Genomic DNA, 20000 nt, shown 5'->3' on the forward strand with positions numbered 1-20000 from the left:
TAACACAGACCCTGGTAACCAGGACAGAACAGAGAGAGGTGTTAACACAGACCCTGGTAACCAGGACAGAACAGAGAGAGGTGTTAACCCAGACCCTGGTAACCAGGACAGAACAGAGAGAGTGTTAACACAGACCCTGGTAACCAGGACAGAACAGAGAGAGGTGTTAACACAGACCCTGGTAACCAGGACAGAACAGAGAGATGAGTTAATACACACAGACCCTGGTAACCAGGACAGAACAGAGAGAGGTGTTAACACAGACCCTGGTAACCAGGACAGAACAGAGAGAGGTGTTAACACAGACAGACCCTGGTAACCAGGACAGAACAGAGAGATGAGTTAACACAGACCCTGGTAACCAGGACAGAACAGAGAGAGGTGTTAACACAGACCCTGGTAACCAGGACAGAACAGAGAGAGGTGTTAACACAGACCCCTGGTAACCAGGACAGAACAGAGAGAGGTGTTAACACAGACCCTGGTAACCAGGACAGAACAGACCCACAGTAACCAGGACACAACAGAGAGGACAGAACAGAGAGTTAACACAGGACAGACCATGGTAACCAGGACAGAACAGAGAGAGGTGTTAACACAACACAGACCCTGGTAACCAGGACAGAACAGAACCAGGACAGAACAGAGTGTTAACACAGACCCTGGTAACCAGGACAGAACAGAGAGAGGTGTTAACACAGACCCTGGTAACCAGGACAGAACAGAGAGAGTGTTAACACAGACCCTGGTAACCAGGACAGAACAGAGAGAGTGTTAACACAGACCCTGGTAACCAGGACAGAACAGAGAGAGGTGTTAACACAGACCCTGGTAACCAGGACAGAACAGAGAGAGGTGTTAACACAGACCCTGGTAACCAGGACAGAACAGAGAGATGAGTTAACACAACACAGACCCTGGTAACCAGGACAGAACAGAGAGAGTGTTAACACAGACCCTGGCAACCAGGACAGAACAGAGAGAGGTGTTAACACAGACCCTGGTAACCAGGACAGAACAGAGAGAGGTGTTAACCCAGACCCTGGTAACCAGGACAGAACAGAGAGATGAGTGTAACACAGACCCTGGTAACCAGGACAGAACAGAGAGAGGTGTTAACACAGACCCTGGTAACCAGGACAGAACAGAGAGAACAGGTGTTAACACAGACCCTGGTAACCAGGACAGAACAGAGAACAGAGGTGTTAACACAACACAGACCCTGGTAACCAGGACAGAACAGAGAGAGGTGTTAACACAGACCCTGGTAACCAGGACAGAACAGAGAGAGGTGTTACCACAGACCCTGGTAACCAGGACAGAACAGAGAGAGGTGTTAACACAACACAGACCCTGGTAACCAGGACAGAACAGAGAGAGGTGTTAACACAAACAGAGAGAGGTGTTAACACAGACCCTGGTAACCAGGACAGAACAGAGAGAGGTGTTAACACAGACCCTGGTAACCAGGACAGAACAGAGAGAGGTGTTAACACAGACCCTGGTAACCAGGACAGAACAGAGAGAGGTGTTAACACAGACCCTGTTAACCAGGACAGAACAGAGAGAGGTGTTAACACAACACAGACCCTGGTAACCAGGACAGAACAGAGAGAGTGTTAACACAGGACAGAACAGACCCTGGTAACCAGGACAGAACAGAGAGAGTGTTAACACAACACAGACCCTGGTAACCAGGACAGAACAGAGAGAGGTGTTAACACAGACCCTGGTAACCAGGACAGAACAGAGAGAGAGACCCTGTTAACAGAGAGAGGTAGACCCTGGTAACCAGGACAGAACAGAGAGAGGTGTTAACACAGACCCTGGTAACCAGGACAGAACAGAGAGAGTGTTAACACAGACCCTGTTAACCAGGACAGAACAGAGAGAGGTGTTAACACAGACCCTGAGACAAAACCAGGACAGAACAGAGAGAGTGTTAACACAGACCCTGTTAACCAGGACAGAACAGAGAGAGGTGTTAACACAGACACAGACCTGGTAACCAGGACAGAACAGACCCTGGTAACCAGGACAGAACAGAGAGAGGTGTTAACACAGACCCTGTTAACCAGGACAGAACAGAGAGAGGTGTTAACATAGACCCTGTTAACCAGGACAGAACAGAGAGAGGTGTTAACACAGACAGTGTTAACCAGGACAGAACAGAGAGAGGTGTTAACACAGACCCTGTTAACCAGGACAGAACAGAGAGAGGTGTTAACACAGACCCTGTTAACCAGGACAGAACAGAGAGAGGTGTTAACACAGACCCTGGTAACCAGGACACAACAGAGATAGGTGTTAACACAGACCCTGGTAACCAGGACAGAACAGAGAGAGGTGTTAACACAGACCCTGGTAACCAGGACAGAACAGAGAGAGTGTTAACACAACACAGACCCTGGTAACCAGGACAGAACAGAGAGAGGTGTTAACACAGACCCTGGTAACCCTGGCAGGACAGAACAGAGAGAGGTGTTAACACAGACCCTGGTAACCAGGACAGAACAGAGAGAGGTGTTAACAGACCCTGGAGAGGACAGAACAGTTAACACAGACCCTGGTAACCAGGACAGAACAGAGAGAGGTGTTAACACAGACCCTGTTAACCAGGACAGAACAGACCCTGAGGACAGAACAGAGTGTTAACACAACACAGACCCTGGTAACCAGGACAGAACAGAGAGAGGTGTTAACACAGACCCTGGTAACCAGGACAGAACAGAGAGAGGTGTGACCCTTAACAGGACAGAACACACAGACCCTGGTAACCAGGACAGAACAGAGAGAGGTGTTAACACAGACCCTGGTAACCAGGACAGAACAGAGAGAGGTGTTAACACAGACCCTGGTAACCAGGACAGAACAGAGAGAGACCCTGTGTTAACACAGACCCTGTTAACCAGGACAGAACAGAGAGAGGTGTTAACACAGACCCTGTTAACCAGGACAGAACAGAGAGAGGTGTTAACACAGACCCTGGTAACCAGGACAGAACAGAGAGAGGTGTTAACACAGACCCTGTTAACCAGGACAGAACAGAGAGAGTGTTAACACAGACCCTTAACCAGGACAGAACAGAGAGAGTGATCCTTAACACAGGTAGAACATGTATCACTAGCCACACAGACCTGGTAACCAGGACAGAACAGAGAGAGTGTTAACACAGACCCTGGTAACCAGGACAGAACAGAGAGAGTGTTAACACAGACCCTGTTAACCAGGACAGAACAGAGAGAGGTGTTAACACAGACAGTGTTAACCAGGACAGAACAGAGAGAGGTGTTAACACAGACCCTGTTACACAGACCCTGTTAACAAGGTGTTAACACAGACCCTGGTCGAGGACAGAACAGAGACCCTGGTAACCAGGACAGAACAGAGAGAGGTGTTAACACAGACCCTGGTAACCAGGACACAACAGAGGGGGTGTTAACACAGACCCTGGTAACCAGGACAGAACAGAGAGAGGTGTTAACACAGACCCTGGTAACCAGGACAGAACAGAGAACAGAGGTGTTAACACAACCCTGGTACCAGACCAGAGAGAGGTGTTAACACAGACCCTGGTAACCAGGACAGAACAGAGAGAGGTGTTAACACAGACCCTGGTAACCAGGACAGAACAGAGAGAGGTGTTAACACAGACCCTGGTAACCAGGACAGAACAGAGAGAGTGTTAACACAGACCCTGAACCAGGACAGAACAGAGAGAGGTGTTAACACAGACCCTGGTAACCAGGACAGAACAGAGAGAGGTGTGTTACACAGACCCTGGTAACCAGGACAGAACAGAGAGGTGTTAACACAGACAGACCCTGGTAACCAGGACAGAACAGAGAGAGGTGTTAACACAGACCCTGGTAACCAGGACAGAACAGAGAGAGGTGTTAACACAGACCCTGGTAACCAGGACAGAACAGAGAGATGAGTTAATACAACACAGACCCTGGTAACCAGGACAGAACAGAGAGAGGTGTTAACACAGACCCTGGTAACCAGGACAGAACAGAGAGAGGTGTTAACACAGACCCTGGTAACCAGGACAGAACAGAGAGAGGTGTTAACACAGACCCTGGTAACCAGGACAGAACAGAGAGAGGTGTTAACACAGACCCTGGTAACCAGGACAGAACAGAGAGAGGTGTTAACACAGACCCTGGTAACCAGGACAGAACAGAGAGAGGTGTTAACACAGACCCTGGTAACCAGGACAGAACAGAGAGAGGTGTTAACACAACACTGACCCTGGTAACCAGGACAGAACAGAGAGAGGTGTTAACACAGACCCTGGTTAACCAGGACAGAACAGAGAGAGGTGTTAACACAACACAGACCCTGGTAACCAGGACAGAACAGAGAGAGTGTTAACACAGACCCTGGTAACCAGGACAGAACAGAGAGAGGTGTTAACACAGACCCTGGTCCAGGACAGAACAGAGAGAGGTGTTAACACAGACCCTGGTAACCAGGACAGAACAGAGAGAGGTGTTAACACAACACAGACCCTGGTAACCAGGACAGAACAGAGAGAGGTGTTAACACAACACAGACCCTGGTAACCAGGACAGAACAGAGAGAGGTGTTAACACAACACAGACCCTGGTAACCAGGACAGAACAGAGAGAGGTGTTAACACAGACCCTGGTAACCAGGACAGAACAGAGAGAGGTGTTAACACAGACCCTGGTAACCAGGACAGAACAGAGAGAGGTGTTAACACAGACCCTGGTAACCAGGACAGAACAGAGAGATGAGTTAACACAACACAGACCCTGGTAACCAGGACAGAACAGAGAGAGGTGTTAACACAGATCCTGGTACAGGACAACACAGACCCTGGTAACCAGGACAGAACAGAGAGAGGTGTTAACACAGACCCTGGTAACCAGGACAGAACAGAGAGAGGTGTTAACACAACACAGACCCTGGTAACCAGGACAGAGCAGAGAGAGGTGTTAACACAGACCCTGGTAACCAGGACAGAACAGAGAGAGGTGTTAACACAGACCCTGGTAACCAGGACAGAACAGAGAGAGGTGTTAACACAACACAGACCCTGGTAACCGGAAACACATCATCCAGAGTCAAAACACAGGCATGTACACACTATCATGTGCCAACGCTGACAGGTCCACCCACTTGGTATCCTGGGCAGACTGTCTGCTGCATAGTGTGTAGTCCATAAGCCATGGAGTAGATAGCGTTGATGACAAAACCCATCTTAGTGTCCTGGGCATACTGCTGCCGGAGAGACTCTCTACCTGCAGAGGGAACGGGGTACAGTACAGGCAAACTTCATCACATCTACACACAACTAGAGTCAAACCAGTTTCAGCACATCTATACACAACTAGAGTCAAACCAGGTTCAGTTTCAGCACATCTATACACAACTAGTGTCAAACCAGTTTCAGCACATCTACACACAACTAGCGTCAAACCAGTTTCAGCACATCTACACACAACTAGAGTTAAACCAGTTTCAGCACATCTACACAACTAGAGTCAAACCAGTTTCAGTTTCAGCACATCTATACACAACGAGAGTCAAACCAGTTTCAGCACATCTATACACAACTAGAGTCAAACCAGGTTCAGTTTCAGCACATCTATACACAACTGGAGTCAAATCAGTTTCAGCACATCTATACACAACTAGAGTCAAACCAGTTTCAGTTTCAGCACATCTACACACAACTAGAGTCAAACCAGGTTCAGTTTCAGCACATCTATACACAACTGGAGTCAAATCAGTTTCAGCACATCTATACACAACTAGAGTCAAACCAGTTTCAGTTTCAGCACATCTACACACAACTAGAGCCAAACCAGTTTCAGCACAACTGCCTGTGTAGCCTACTCACTATTGCAGGTACGGTTGTACTTGGTGTTCTCCTGTGCGTGCCCCTTTAGTCTACATTGGAACCGGTGCTGCCAGAACTCAGTGAACCAGGGGTTCCTGGTGTTGTCATCTGGTTGCAGAGCCAAGTAGTAGTCGTCGAACCAGGGGATGTAGGCTGACTTCAGCTTTATAGTTATTCCCCCCGCAGCCTCTTGCTGATATCCATCTGTCACATCATACCGGTCAGCCCAGCCATCACTGGAGGAGGGAGATGGAGAGAGAGGGGAGAGGGGAGGGAGAGAGAGAGGGAGAGGGGAGGGAGGGTGAGAGGGGTGGGGGGAGGGAGAGAGGGAGAGGGGAGAGGGGAGAGGGAGAGAGAGAGAGAGAGAGGTGGGGAGGGTTGAAAGAGAGAGAGGGGAGATGGGAGTGAGAAAGAGAGGGGATGAGGGAGAGAGAGAGGGAGGGAGAGAGAGAGGGGGAGGGAGAAAGAGAGGGGAGGGAGAGAAAGATGGGGTGGAAGAGAGAGAGAGGGAAGAGGGGAGGGTTGGAAGAGAGAGAGAGGGGAAGAGGGGAGGGTTGAAAGAGAGAGAGGGGAGAGGGGAGTGGAGGGAGAAAAAGCGGGAGTGGGAGAGAGAGGGGAAGAGGGGAGGGAGAGAGATAGAGATAGGGGAGAGGGGGGGGAGGGTTGAAAGAGAGAGAGGGGGAGATGGGAGAGAGAAAGAGAGGGGATGAGGGAGAGAGAGAGAGGGTAGAGGGGAGGGAGAGAAAGAGGGAGTAGGAGAGGGGATAAAAAGAGAGGGGAGGGAGAGGGGAGAGGGGAGAGGGGAGGGAGAGAAAAGGGGGAGAGAAAGAGGGAATGGAGGGAGGGAGGGGAGGAGAGAGAGAGAGAGAGAGAGAGAGAGAGAGAGGGTATATGTCTTGTTGCTAAGAGAGTAATAATAGAACAGTGTGGACCGTATGACCTGTACGATCACATTCACTTGTTGTATACAGTATAACACCGTCAAAAATATAGCTGCAAGCAACAACGCCGGGGTTCAGCCCACTGTGCCACCATCAGAAAAAAATGGAACCATTGCCCTTGTTGACCACGCTTGCCAAATATCAGAACTCAAAATCAAACTGATCATGATCAATATAATAAGCTTTTGGTGTATTTTGGATCTTTTTTCAATGACATTGACTTCTTTTAAATGCATACAGAACCGCCAGACCGATCAGCACCAGATTGGGTCTATAGCATCTATAGATACACATCCTTCCAAGACTCTAGCAGAAACAATATGGCCGCTATGAGCCTATGAGTTTGCGTTAACGATTGTTCCTGTCCAACAGAGCCAACACACGTCTAAACCGAACTGTACTATACAGGTTAGCTGGACACACTGATCAAACAGATCACGACACTGTATATGAACATGTGCCTGTCGTAGCGCCACCGTGTGGTTGATCTGAATGTGCCCAGATGTGTTAAGTCTTGACAGTGTTTGGAAGATGTGTACCAAGTTTTGTTACAAATAGCCATGTCGGAGTTCTATGCATTTATTGTAAAAATGTATTGATCAGTAGCGGCCATATTGTTTGAGAAGCAATCCTGGGAAATAAAACATCATTTGTGAGAGCTTGGTTAGAGAACAAGTATACAATTTTGTGCAGGTCAGTCATTTGATGCCAGAGGGGAGGCGTTTGAAGTGTTTTTCACAAAATGTTCAACCAGTTGTTACAGTGCTACCATGTGGTCAATTAGCAGGGCACCCCTTGACCCTGTATCACCATGCAAGGGTTCAACCTCCTGGGCTAGGGATCCTTTACCACCATGCAAGGGTTCAACCTCCTGGGCTAGGGATCATCTACTAGGTTCCTTTACCACCATGCAAGGGTCCAACCTCCTAGGCTAGGGATCCTTTACCACCATGCAAGGGTTCAACCTCCTGGGCTAGGGATCCTTTACCACCATGCAAGGGTTCAACCTCCTGGGCTAGGGATCATCTACTAGGTTCCTTTACCACCATGCAAGGGTCCAACCTCCTAGGCTAGGGATCATCTCCTAGGTTCTACACCTGCATTGCTTGCTGTTTGGGGTTTTAGGCTGGGTTTCTGTACAGCACTTTGAGATATCAGCTGAAGTAAGAAGGGCTTTATAAATACATTTGATTTGATTTGCCACCATGCAAGGGTTCAACCTCCTAGGATCATCTACTAGGTTATTTTACCTTACTTAAGAAAATATTAAAAATTAAGAAAAAAAAAACCTTGAATGATGCTCTAAAGTTTTGACCGGTAGTGTCCACATTATCCTGATTCACTAGTCACTTTTTCCTCTACCTACATGTACATATTACCTACCCTACTACCAACACTGCTGTTACTGTCTATTATCTATCCTGTTGTCTAGTCTTTACCTCTACCTACATGTACATATTACCTACCCTACTACCAACACTGCTGTTACTGTCTATTATCTATCCTGTTGTCTAGTCTTTACCTCTACCTACATTATATTACCTACCCTACTACCAACACTGCTGTTACTGTCTATTATCTATCCTGTTGTCTAGTCTTTACCCCTACCTACATTATATTACCTACCCTACTACCAACACTGCTGTTACTGTCTATTATCTATCCTGTTGTCTAGTCTTTACCTCTATCTACATGTACATAGTACCTACCCTACTACCAACACTGCTGTTACTGTCTATTATCTATCCTGTTGTCTAGTCTTTACCTCTACCTACATTATATTACCTACCCTACTACCAACACTGCTGTTACTGTCTATTATCTATCCTGTTGTCTAGTCTTTACCTCTACCTACATTATATTACCTACCCTACTACCAACACTGCTGTTACTGTCTATTATCTATCCTGTTGTCTAGTCTTTACCTCTACCTACATGTACATATTACCTACCCTACTACCAACACTGCTGTGACTGCTGTGACTGTCTATTATCTATCCTGTTGTCTAGTCTTTACCCCTACCTACATTATATTACCTACCCTACTACCAACACTGCTATTACTCTGTCTATTATCTATCCTGTTGTCTAGTCTTTACCTCTACCTACATTATATTACCTACCCTACTACCAACACTGCTATTACTCTGTCTATTATCTATCCTGATTGACTAGTCGTTACCTCTACCTACATGTCCACATTACCTCAACTACCTAAACTACCTAGTACCCCTGCACATACAATTGAAGTCAGAAGTTTACATACACTAAGTTGACTGTGCCTTTAAACAGCTTGGAAAACTCCAGAAAATGATGTCATGGCTTTAGATGCTTCTGATAGGCTAATTGACATAATTTGAGTCAATTGGAGGTGTACCTGTGGATGTATTTCAAGGCCTACCTTCAAACTCAGTGCCTCTTTGCTTGACACCATGGGAAAATAAAAAGAAATCAGCCAATACCTCAGAAAAAAAATTGTTGACCTCCACAAGTCTGGTTCATCCTTGGGAGCAATTTCCAAATGCCTCAAGGTGCAACGTTCATCTGTACAAACAATAGTACGCAAGTATAAACACCATGGAACCACGCAGCCATCATACTGCTCAGGAAGGAGACGCACTCTGTCTCCTAGAGATGAACGTACTTTGGTGTGAAAAGTGCAAATCAATCACAGAACAACAGTAAAGGACCTTTTGAAGTTGCTGAAGGAAACAGGTACAAAATTATCTATATTCACAGTAAAACGAGTCCTATATCAACATAACCTGAAAGGCTGCTCAGCAAAGAAGAAGCCTCTGCTCCAAAACCATCATAAAAAAAGCCACACTACGGTTTGCAACTGCACATGGGGACAAAGATTGTACTTTTTGGAGAAATGTCCTCTGGTCTGATGAAACAAAAATAGAAATGTTTGACCATAATGACCATTGTTATGTTTGGAGGAAAAAGGGGGAGGCTTGCAAGCCGAAGAACACCATCCCAACCGTGAAGCATGGGGGTGGCAGCATCATGACGTGGGGGTGCTTTGCTGCAGGAGGGACTGGTGCACTTCACAAAATAGATGGCATCATGAGGAGGAAAATTATGTGGATATATCAAAGCAACATCTCAAGACATCAGTCAGGAAGTTAAAACTTGGTCACAAATGGGTCTTCCAAATGGAAAATGACCCCAAGCATACTTTCAAAGTTGTGGCAAAATGGCTTAAGGACAACAAACTCAAGGTATTAGAGTGGCCATCACAAAGCCCTGACCTCAATCCTATAGAACATTTGTGGGCAGAACTGAAAAAGCGTGTGCGAGCAAGGAGGCCTACAAACCCAACTCAGTTACACCAGCTCTGTCAGGAGGAATGGGACAAAATTCACCCAACTTATTGTGGGAAGCTTGTGGAAGGCTACCCGAAACGTTTGACCCAAGTTAAACAATTCGAAGGTAATGCTACCAAATACTAATTGAGTGTTTGTAAACTTCCGACCCACTGGGAATGTGATGAAAGAAATAAAATCTGAAATAAATAATTATCTACTATAATTCTCACATTTCACAACTTAAAATAAAGTGGTGATCCTAACTGACCTAAGACAGGGAATTGTTTAATAGGATGAAATGTCAGGAATGATGAAAAACTGAGTTTAAAAGTAATTGGCTAAGGTGTTGGTAAACTTCCGGACTTCAACTGTAGACTAGGTACTGGTACTTCCTGTATACAGCCATGTTATTACCTGTTACTTCCTGTATATAGCCATGTTATTACCTGGTACTCCTGAATGAGAGTCTAAACTTTATGTTTTAATCCTGTCCCAAACGTTAATCTTTACCTCAACCACAGAATGAGAGTCTAAACTTTATGTTTTTAGTTTGGAGCAACTTTGAAATTTGACGTTTGGAGAAAATTTGTAAGATCTTGTTACACACACACACATACAAAACACACACACAACACACACACACAAGATCTTGTTACACACACACACACACACACACACACACACACACACACACACACACACACACACACACACACACACACACACACACACACATTTTTATTTTTTATTTTATTTCACCTTTATTTAACCGGGTAGGCTAGTTGAGAACAAGTTCTCATTTACAACTGCGACCTGGCCAAGATAAAGCATAGCAGTGTGAACAGACAACACAGAGTTACACATGGAGTAAACAATTAACAAGTCAATAACACAGTAGAAAAAAAGGGGAGTCTATATACATTGTGTGCAAAAGGCATGAGGGGGTAGGCGAATAATTACAATTTTGCAGATTAACACTGGAGTGATAAATGATCAGATGGTCATGTACAGGTAGAGATATTGGTGTGCAAAAGATCAGAAAAGTAAATAAATAAAAACACTATGGGGATGAGGTAGGTAAAAATGGGTGGGCTATTTACCGATAGACTATGTACAGCTGCAGCGATCGGTTAGCTGCTCAGATAGCAGATGTTTGAAGTTGGTGAAGGAGATAAAAGTCTCCAACTTCAGTGATTTTTGCAATTCGTTCCAGTCACCGGCAGCAGAGAAATGGAACGAAAGGCGGCCAAATGAGGTGTTGGCTTTAGGGATGATCAGTGAGATACACCTGCTGGAGCGCGTGCTACGGATGGGTGTTGACATCGTGACCAGTGAACTGAGATAAGGCGGAGCTTTACCTAGCATGGACTTGTAGATGACCTGGAGCCAGAGGGTCTGGCGACGAATATGTAGCGAGGGCCAGCCGACTAGAGCATACAGGTCGCAGTGGTGGGTGGTATAAGGTGCTTTAGTGACAAAACGGATGGCAATGTGATAAACTGCATCCAGTTTGCTGAGTAGAGTGTTGGAAGCAATTTTGTAGATGACATCGCCGAAGTCGAGGATTGGTAGGATAGTCAGTTTTACTAGGGTAAGTTTGGCGGCGTGAGTGAAGGAGGCTTTGTTGCGGAATAGAAAGCCGACTCTTGACTTGATTTTCGATTGGAGATGTTTGATATGAGTCTGGAAGGAGAGTTTACAGTCTAGCCAGACACCTAGGTACTTATAGATGTCCACTTATTCAAGGTCGGAACCATCCAGGGTGGTGATGCTGGTCAGGCGTGCGGGTGCAGGCAGCGAATGGTTGAAAAGCATGCATTTGGTTTTACTAGCGTTTAAGAGCAGTTGGAGGCCACGGAAAGAGTGTTGTATGGCATTGAAGCTCGTTTGGAGGTTAGATAGCACAGTGTCCAAGGACGGGCCGGAAGTATATACAATGGTGTCGTCTGCGTAGAGGTGGATCAGGGAATCGCCCGCAGCAAGAGCAACATCATTGATATATACAGAGAAAAGAGTCGGCCCGAGGATTGAACCCTGTGGCACCCCCATAGAGACTGCCAGAGGACCGGACAGCATGCCCTCCGATTTGACACACTGAACTCTGTCTGCAAAGTAATTGGTGAACCAGGCAAGGCAGTCATCCGAAAAACCGAGGCTACTGAGTCTGCCGATAAGAATATGGTGATTGACAGAGTCGAAAGCCTTGGCAAGGTCGATGAAGACGGCTGCACAGTACTGTCTTTTATCGATGGTGGTTATGATATCGTTTAGTACCTTGAGCGTGGCTGAGGTGCACCTGTGACCGGCTCGGAAACCAGATTGCACAGCGGAGAAGGTACGGTGGGATTCGAGATGGTCAGTGACCTGTTTGTTGACTTGGCTTTCGAAGACCTCAGATAGGCAGGGCAGGATGGATATAGGTCTGTAACAGTTTGGGTCCAGGGTGTCTCCCCTTTGAAGAGGGGGATGACTGCGGCAGCTTTCAATCCTTGGGGATCTCAGACGATATGAAAGAGAGGTTGAACAGGCTGGTAATAGGGGTTGCGACAACGGCGGCGGATAGTTTCAGAAATAGAGGGTCCAGATTGTCAAGCCCAGCTGATTTGTACGGGTCCAGGTTTTGCAGCTCTTTCAGAACATCTGCTATCTGGATTTGGGTAAAGGAGAACCTGGAGAGGCTTGGGCGAGTAGCTGCGGGGGGGGGGGCGCGGAGCTGTTGGCCGAGGTTGGAGTAGCTAGGAGGAAGGCATGGCCAGCCGTTGAGAAATGCTTGTTGAAGTTTTCGATAATCATGGATTTATCGGTGGTGACCGTGTTACCTAGCCTCAGTGCAGTGGGCAGCTGGGAGAAGGTGCTCTTGTTCTCCATGGACTTCACAGTGTCCCAGAACTTTTTGGTGTTGGAGCTACAGGATGCAAATTTCTGCCTGAAGAAGCTGGCCTTAGCTTTCCTGACTGACTGCGTGTATTGGTTCCTGACTTCCCTGAACAGTTGTATATCGCCGGGACTATTCGATGCTATTGCAGTCCGCCACAGGATGTTTTTGTGCTGGTCGAGGGCATTCAGGTCTGGAGTGAACCAAGGGCTATATCTGTTCTTAGTTCTGCATTTTTTGAACGGAGCATGCTTATCTAAAATGGTGAGGAAGTTGCTTTTAAAGAATGACCAGGCATCCTCAACTAACGGGATGAGGTCAATGTCCTTCCAGGATACCCGGGCCAGGTCGATTAGAAAGGCCTGCTCACAGAAGTGTTTTAGGGAGCGTTTGACAGTGATGAGGGGTGGTCATTTGACTGCGGCTCCGTAGCGGATTCAGGCAATGAGACAGTGATCGCTGAGATCCTGGTTGAAGACAGCGGAGGTGTATTTGGAGGGCCAGTTGGTCAGGATGACGTCTATGAGGGTGCCCTTGTTTACAGATTTAGGGTTGTACCTGGTGGGTTCCTTGATGATTTGTGTGAGATTGAGGGCATCTAGCTAGATTGTAGGACTGCCGGGGTGTTAAGCATATCCCAGTTTAGGTCACCTAATAGAACAAACTCTGAAGCTAGATGGGGGGCGATCAATTCACAAATGGTGTCCAGGGCACAGCTGGGGGCTGAGGGGGGTCGGTAGCAGGCGGCAACAGTGAGAGACTTATTTCTGGAGAGAGTAATTTTCAAAATTAGTAGTTCGAACTGTTTGGGTATGGACCTGGAAAGTATGACATTACTTTGCAGGCTATCTCTGCAGTAGACTGCAACTCCTCCCCCTTTGGCAGTTCTATCTTGACGGAAAATGTTATAGTTGGGTATGGAAATCTCCGAATTTTTGGTGGCCTTCCTGAGCCAGGATTCAGACACGGCAAGGACATCAGGGTTAGCAGAGTGTGCTAAAGCAGTGAGTACACTCATCTCTCTCCCTGTATCTTCCCAGCTTTATCAGTATGAAACCTTAGGTAACCCAGTAGCAGAGGTTGTGTACTCTATCAGTTATACAACTGGAGGAGTGGGTGGCCTTTGTTACGTTCCCTGGGTGGAAGAGGAGAAAAGAGAGGAGGAGAAGAGAGGAGAGAGAGAGGAGAGAAGAGGAGAGTAGAGGAGAGAGGAGGAGAGAGGAGAGAGAGAGGAGAGAGGAGAGAAGAGGAGAGTAGAGGAGAGAGGAGGAGAGAGGAGAGAGGAGAGAGGAGAGAGGGGAGAGGAGGAGAGTAGAGAAGCGGAGAGGAGAAGAGGAGAGCGGAGGAGAGGAAAGAGGAGAGAGGAGGAGAAGAGAGGAGGAGAAGAGAGGAGAGAGGAGGAGAGAGGATGAGAGAGGAGGAGAGGAGAAGGGAGAGGATTTCAACTGCAGGTGTGGGTGGTCTCTGTTCTGTTCGCTGGGTGGAAGAGGAGAAGAGAAGCTTTCATAACATTCATAAAGTAGAGATAGAAGGATGGAGAGGGAGGGAAAGAGAGGGAGGAATGGAGAGGGAGGAATGGAGAGGGAGGAATGGAGATTGAGGGACTACGGGAGTGGAGAGAAAGAGAGAGAGGGATGGATGGAAAGCAAGGGATAGCTATGAAAAGAAGAGAGAGAGATGGGGAAGGAGAGCAGCAACACACACACAAATAAACACACACCCACACACCCTTCTCTCTCCCTGTATCTTCCCAGCTTTATCAGTATGAAACCTTAGGTAACCCAGTAGCAGAGGTTGTGTACTCTATCAGTTATACAGCTGGAGGAGTGGGTGGCCTTTGTTACGTTCCCTGGGTGGAAGAGGAGAAAAGAGAGGAGGAGAAGAGAGGAGAGAGGAGAGGAGAGAGAAGAGGAGAGGAGAGAGGAGGAGAGGAGAGAGGAAGAGAGGAGAGAAGTGGAGAGAAGAGGAGAGGAGAGATGAGAGAGGAAGAGAGCAGAGAGGAGGAGAGTAGAGAAGTGTAGAGGAGAGGAGAGGAGAGAGAGAGGAGAGGAGAGGAGAGAGAGAGGAGAGGCGAGGCGAGGCGAGAAGAGGAGAGGAGAAGGGAGGAGGAGAGGAGAGAGGAGAGAAGAGGAGAGGAGAGAGGAGGGGAGGAGAGAAGAGAGGAGGAGAGGAAAGAGGAGAGAGGAGGAGAAGAGAGGAGGAGAAGAGAGGAGAGAGGAGGAGAGGAGAAAGGAGAGGATTTAAAACTCAGGTGTGGGTGGTCTCTGTTCTGTTCGCTGGGTGGAAGAGGAGAAGAGAAGCTTTCATAACATTCATAAAGTAGAGATAGAAGGATGGAGGGGGAGGGAAAGAGAGGGAGGAATGGAGAGGGAGGAATGGAGAGGGAGGAATGGAGGGGGAGGAATGGAGGGGGAGGGAAAGAGAGGGAGGAATGGAGAGGGAGGGAAAGAGAGGGAGGAATGGAGAGGGAGGGAAAGAGAGGGAGGAATGGAGAGGGAGGGAAAGAGAGGGAGGAATGGAGGGGGAGGAATGGAGAGGGAGGAATGGAGGGGGAGGAATGGAGAGGGAGGAATGGAGAGGGAGGGAAAGAGAGGGAGGAATGGAGAGGGAGGAATGGAGAGGGAGGAATGGAGATTGAGGGACTACAGGAATGGAGAGAAAGAGAGAGAGGGATGGATGGAAAGCAAGGGATAGCTATGAAAAGAAGAGAGAGATGGAGAAGGAGAGCAGCAACACACACACAAATACACACAGCCCCACACACCCTTCTCTCTCCCTGTATCTTCCCAGCTTTATCAGTATGAAACCTTAGGTAACCCAGTAGCAGTGGTTGTGTACTCTTATACAACTGGAGGAGTGGGTGGCCTCTGTTCTGTTCCCTGGGTGGAAGAGGAGAAAAGAGAGGAGGAGAAGAGAGGAGAGAGGAGAGGAGAGTAGAGGAGAGAGGAGGAGAGGAAGAGAGGAGAGAAGTGGAGAGAAGAGGAGAGGAGAGGAGAGAAGAGAACTCTCCTCTGCTCTGCTCCTGTCTCCTCGCTCCTCTCTCCTCCTCTCTCATCTCTTCTCTTATCTTATCTTCCACCCAAGGAACAGAACAGAGACCACCCACTCCTCCAGTTGGGGAAAGAAAAAAGGAGTAGAGGAGGAAAGAGTTGGAGAGGAGAAGAGAATAGGCTTTCAACTGGAGGTGTAGGTGGTCTCTGTTCTGTTCCCTGGATGGGAGAGGAGAGTCTTTAATAACAGTCATACAGTAGAGATTGAACGATGTAGAAAGAGGGATAGATGGAGGGAAGGAGAGGGAGGACAGCAGAGAGAGAGAGAGAGATGGAGGGAAGGAGAGGGAGAGATGGAGGGAGCGCATCAGAGAGAGAGAGAGAGATGGAGTGAGCGCATCAGAGAGAGAGAGAGATGGAGGGAAGGAGTGGGAGAGATGGATGAAAGGAGAGGGAGAGTTGGAGGGATAGAGAGGGAGAGATGGAGGGAGTGCATCAGAGAGAGGGAGAGATGGAGGGATAGAGAGGGAGAGATGGAGGGAGTGCATCAGAGAGAGGGAGAGATGGAGGGAAGGAGAGGGAGAGATGGAGGGAAGGAGATGGAGAGATGGAGGGAAGGAGAAGCAGAGATGGAGGGAAGGAGAGGGAGAGATGGAGGGAAGGAGAGGGAGAGATGGAGGGAAGGAGAGGGAGAGATGGAGGGAAGGAGATGGAGAGATGGAGGGAAGGAGAAGCAGAGATGGAGGGAAGGAGAGGGAGATATGGAGGGAAGGAGAGGGAGAGATGGAGGGAAGGAGATGGAGAGATGGAGGGAAGGAGAAGCAGAGATGGAGGGAAGGAGAAGCAGAGATGGAGGGAAGGAGAGGGAGAGATGGAGGGAAGGAGAGGGAGAGATGGAAGGATGGAGAAGGAGATATGGAGGGATGGAGAGGGAGATATGGAGAGAAGGAGAGGGAGATATGGAGGGAAGGAGAGGGAGAGATGGAGGGAAGGAGAAGCAGAGATGGAGGGAAGGAAAAGCAGAGATGGAGGGAAGGAGAAGCAGAGATGGAGGGAAGGAGAAGCAGAGATGGAGGGAAGGAGAAGCAGAGATGGAGGGAAGGAGAAGCAGAGATGGAGGGAAGGAGAAGCAGAGAGGGAGGGAAGGAGAAGCAGAGATGGAGGGAAGGAGATGGAGAGATGGAAGGATGGAGAGGGAGATATGGAGGGATGGAGAGGGAGATATGGAGGGAAGGAGAAGCAGAGATGGAGGGAAGGAGAGGGAGAGATGGAGGGAAGGAGAGGGAGATATGGAGAGAAGGAGAGGGAGAGTTGGAGGGATAGAGAGGGAGAGATGGAGGGAATGCATCAGAGAGAGGGAGAGATTGAGGGATGGAGAAGCAGAGATGGAGAGAAGGAGATGGAGGGATGGAGAGAAGGAGAGGGAGAGATGGAAGGATGGAGAGAAGGAGAGGGAGAGATGGAAGGATGGAGAAGGAGAGATGGAGGGAAGGAGAGGGAGAGATGGAGGGATGGAGAAGCAGAGATGGAGGGATGGAGAGGGAGATATGGAGAGAAGGAGAGGGAGAGTTGGAGGGATAGAGAGGGAGAGATGGAGGGAGTGCATCAGAGAGAGGGAGAGATTGAGGGATGGAGAAGCAGAGATGGAGGGAAGGAGATGGAGGGATGGAAGGATGGAGAGAAGGAGAGGGAGAGATGGAAGGATGGAGAAGGAGAGATGGAGGGAAGGAGAGGGAGAGATGGAGGGATGGAGAGAAGGAGAGGGAGAGATGGAAGGATGGAGAAGGTGATATGGAGGGAAGGGGAAGGAGAGGGAGAGATGGAGGGATGGAGCGAAGGAGAGGGAGAGATGGAAGGACGGAGAAGGAGAGATGGACAGAAGGAGAGGGAGAGATGGAGTGATGGAGAGGGAGAGATGGAGGGATGGAGAAGGAGGGAAGGAGAGGGAGAGATGGAGGGAAGGAGATGGAGAGATGGAGGGATGGAGAAGGAGGGAAGGAGAGGGAGAGATGGAGGGAAGGAGATGGAGAGATGGCGGGATGGATAGGGAGAGATGGAGCTAAGGAGAGGGAGAGATGGAGGGATGCAGAGGAAGAGATGGAGGGATGGAGAAGGAGGGAAGGAGAGGGAGAGATGGAGGGAAGGAGATGGAGAGATGGTGGGATGGATAGGGAGAGATGGAGCTAAGGAGAGGGAGAGATGGAGGGATGCAGAGGAAGAGATGGAGTTAAGCAGAGGAAGAGATGGAGGGATGGATAGGGAGAGATAGAGGGAAGGAGATGGAGAGGTGGAGGGATGGATAGGGAGAGATGGAGTTAAGGAGAGGGAGAGATGGAGGGATGCAGAGGAAGAGATGGAGGGATGGATAGGCACCTACTGACCTTGCAGGGCTAGATAAACACCTACTGACCTGGCAGGGCTAGATAACCACCAAATGACCTGGCAGGGCTAGATAACACCTACTGACCTGGCAGGGCTAGATAACCACCTACTGACCAGGCAGGGCTAGATAAACACCTACTGACCTGGCAGGGCTAGATAAACACCTACTGACCTGGCAGGGCTAGATAAACACCTACTGACCTGGCAGGGCTAGATAACCACCTTCTGACCTGGCAGGGCTAGATAACCACCTTCTGACCTGGCAGGGCTAGATAAACACCTACTGACCTGGCAGGGCTAGATAACACCTACTGACCTGGCAGGGCTAGATAACCACCTTCTGACCTGGCAGGGCTAGATAACCACCTACTGACCTGGCAGGGCTAGATAACCACCTACTGACCTGGCAGTGCTAGATAACCACCTACTGACCTGGCAGGGCTAGATAACCACCAAATGACCTGGCAGGGCTAGATAACCACCTACTGACCTGGCAGGGCTAGATAACCACCTACTGACCTGACAGGGCTAGAAAAACACCTACTGACCTGGCAGGGCTAGATAACCACCTACTGACCTGGCAGGGCTAGACACACACACACACACACACACACGCTGAACACACACACACACACACGCTGAACACACACACACACACACACGGACAAACCTACTACTTAAACCCCTACAGTAGAGTAGGTGTACTATTGTTTGTACAGATGAACGTGGCCCCTTCAGGCATTTGGAAATTGCTCCCAAGGATGATCCAGACTTGTGGAGGTCTACAAAAAAATGTTCTGAGATCTTGGCTGATTTCTTTTGATTTTCCCATGATGCCAAGCGAAGAGGCACTGAGTTTGAAGGTGGGCCTTGAAATACATCCACAGGTACACCTCCAATTGACTCAAATTATGTCAATTTGCCTAACAGAGGCGTCTAAAGCTATGACATCATTTTCTGTCATTTTCCAAACTGGTTAAAGGCACAGTCAACTTAGTGTATGTAAACTTCTGACCCACTGGAATTGTGATACAGTGAATTATAAGTGAAATAATCTGTCTGTAAACAATTTTTGGAAAAATGACTTGTGTCACGCACAAAGTAGATGTCCTAACCGACTTGCCAAAACTATAGTTTGTTAACAAGAAATGTGTGGAGTGGTTGAAAAAACGAGTTAATGACTCCAACCTAAGTGTATGTAAACTTCCGACTTCAACTGTACACATCCTCTATGTTATTCAATGTGTTTCTAGAGGCTAATAACGCTAAAGCCTAAATCAATGTTTCATCAAAACTTACAGGCGTCCTACAATTCCAAATCAAATAGCTAAATAATCATTGCTATGACCATCTTAAAACAATACCATAGGTTAACTTGTTTTACACCCAGCGATGGGGCCATTAGACCTTAGGAGGTACTAATTGAAGATAATAACAAACACCAACATAGTGTCTCAGAAGGGCATTGGGCCACCAACTCCCTTAATAATGTACAGCGTGCTAGCTCAGACTCCCTTAATAATGTACAGTGTGCTAGCTCAGGCTCCCTTAATAATGTACTTCATTCTAGCTCAGACTCCATTAATAATGTACAGCGTGCTAGCTCAGGCTCCCTTAATAATGTACAGC

At 48.1% G+C, this 20000-nt stretch overlaps 1 protein-coding gene across 1 annotated transcript in view; it reads right to left on the minus strand.

Annotated features, from left to right (window-relative positions):
* LOC112241035 (metabotropic glutamate receptor 5-like) overlaps positions 1 to 20000 on the minus strand; it is a 96854-nt gene that overhangs the window by 37879 nt on the left and 38975 nt on the right. The window contains exons 7-8 of the mRNA XM_042311728.1: positions 5873 to 6108; positions 5149 to 5270 (exon numbers count right to left, since the gene is read on the minus strand). Coding sequence (XP_042167662.1) covers positions 5149 to 5270; positions 5873 to 6108 — 358 coding nt within the window. The remainder of the gene's footprint in view (positions 1 to 5148; positions 5271 to 5872; positions 6109 to 20000) is intronic.

Source organism: Oncorhynchus tshawytscha, linkage group LG33, assembly GCF_018296145.1.
Source record: "Oncorhynchus tshawytscha isolate Ot180627B linkage group LG33, Otsh_v2.0, whole genome shotgun sequence".
In the NCBI taxonomy this organism is placed as follows: Eukaryota; Metazoa; Chordata; class Actinopteri; order Salmoniformes; family Salmonidae; genus Oncorhynchus; species Oncorhynchus tshawytscha.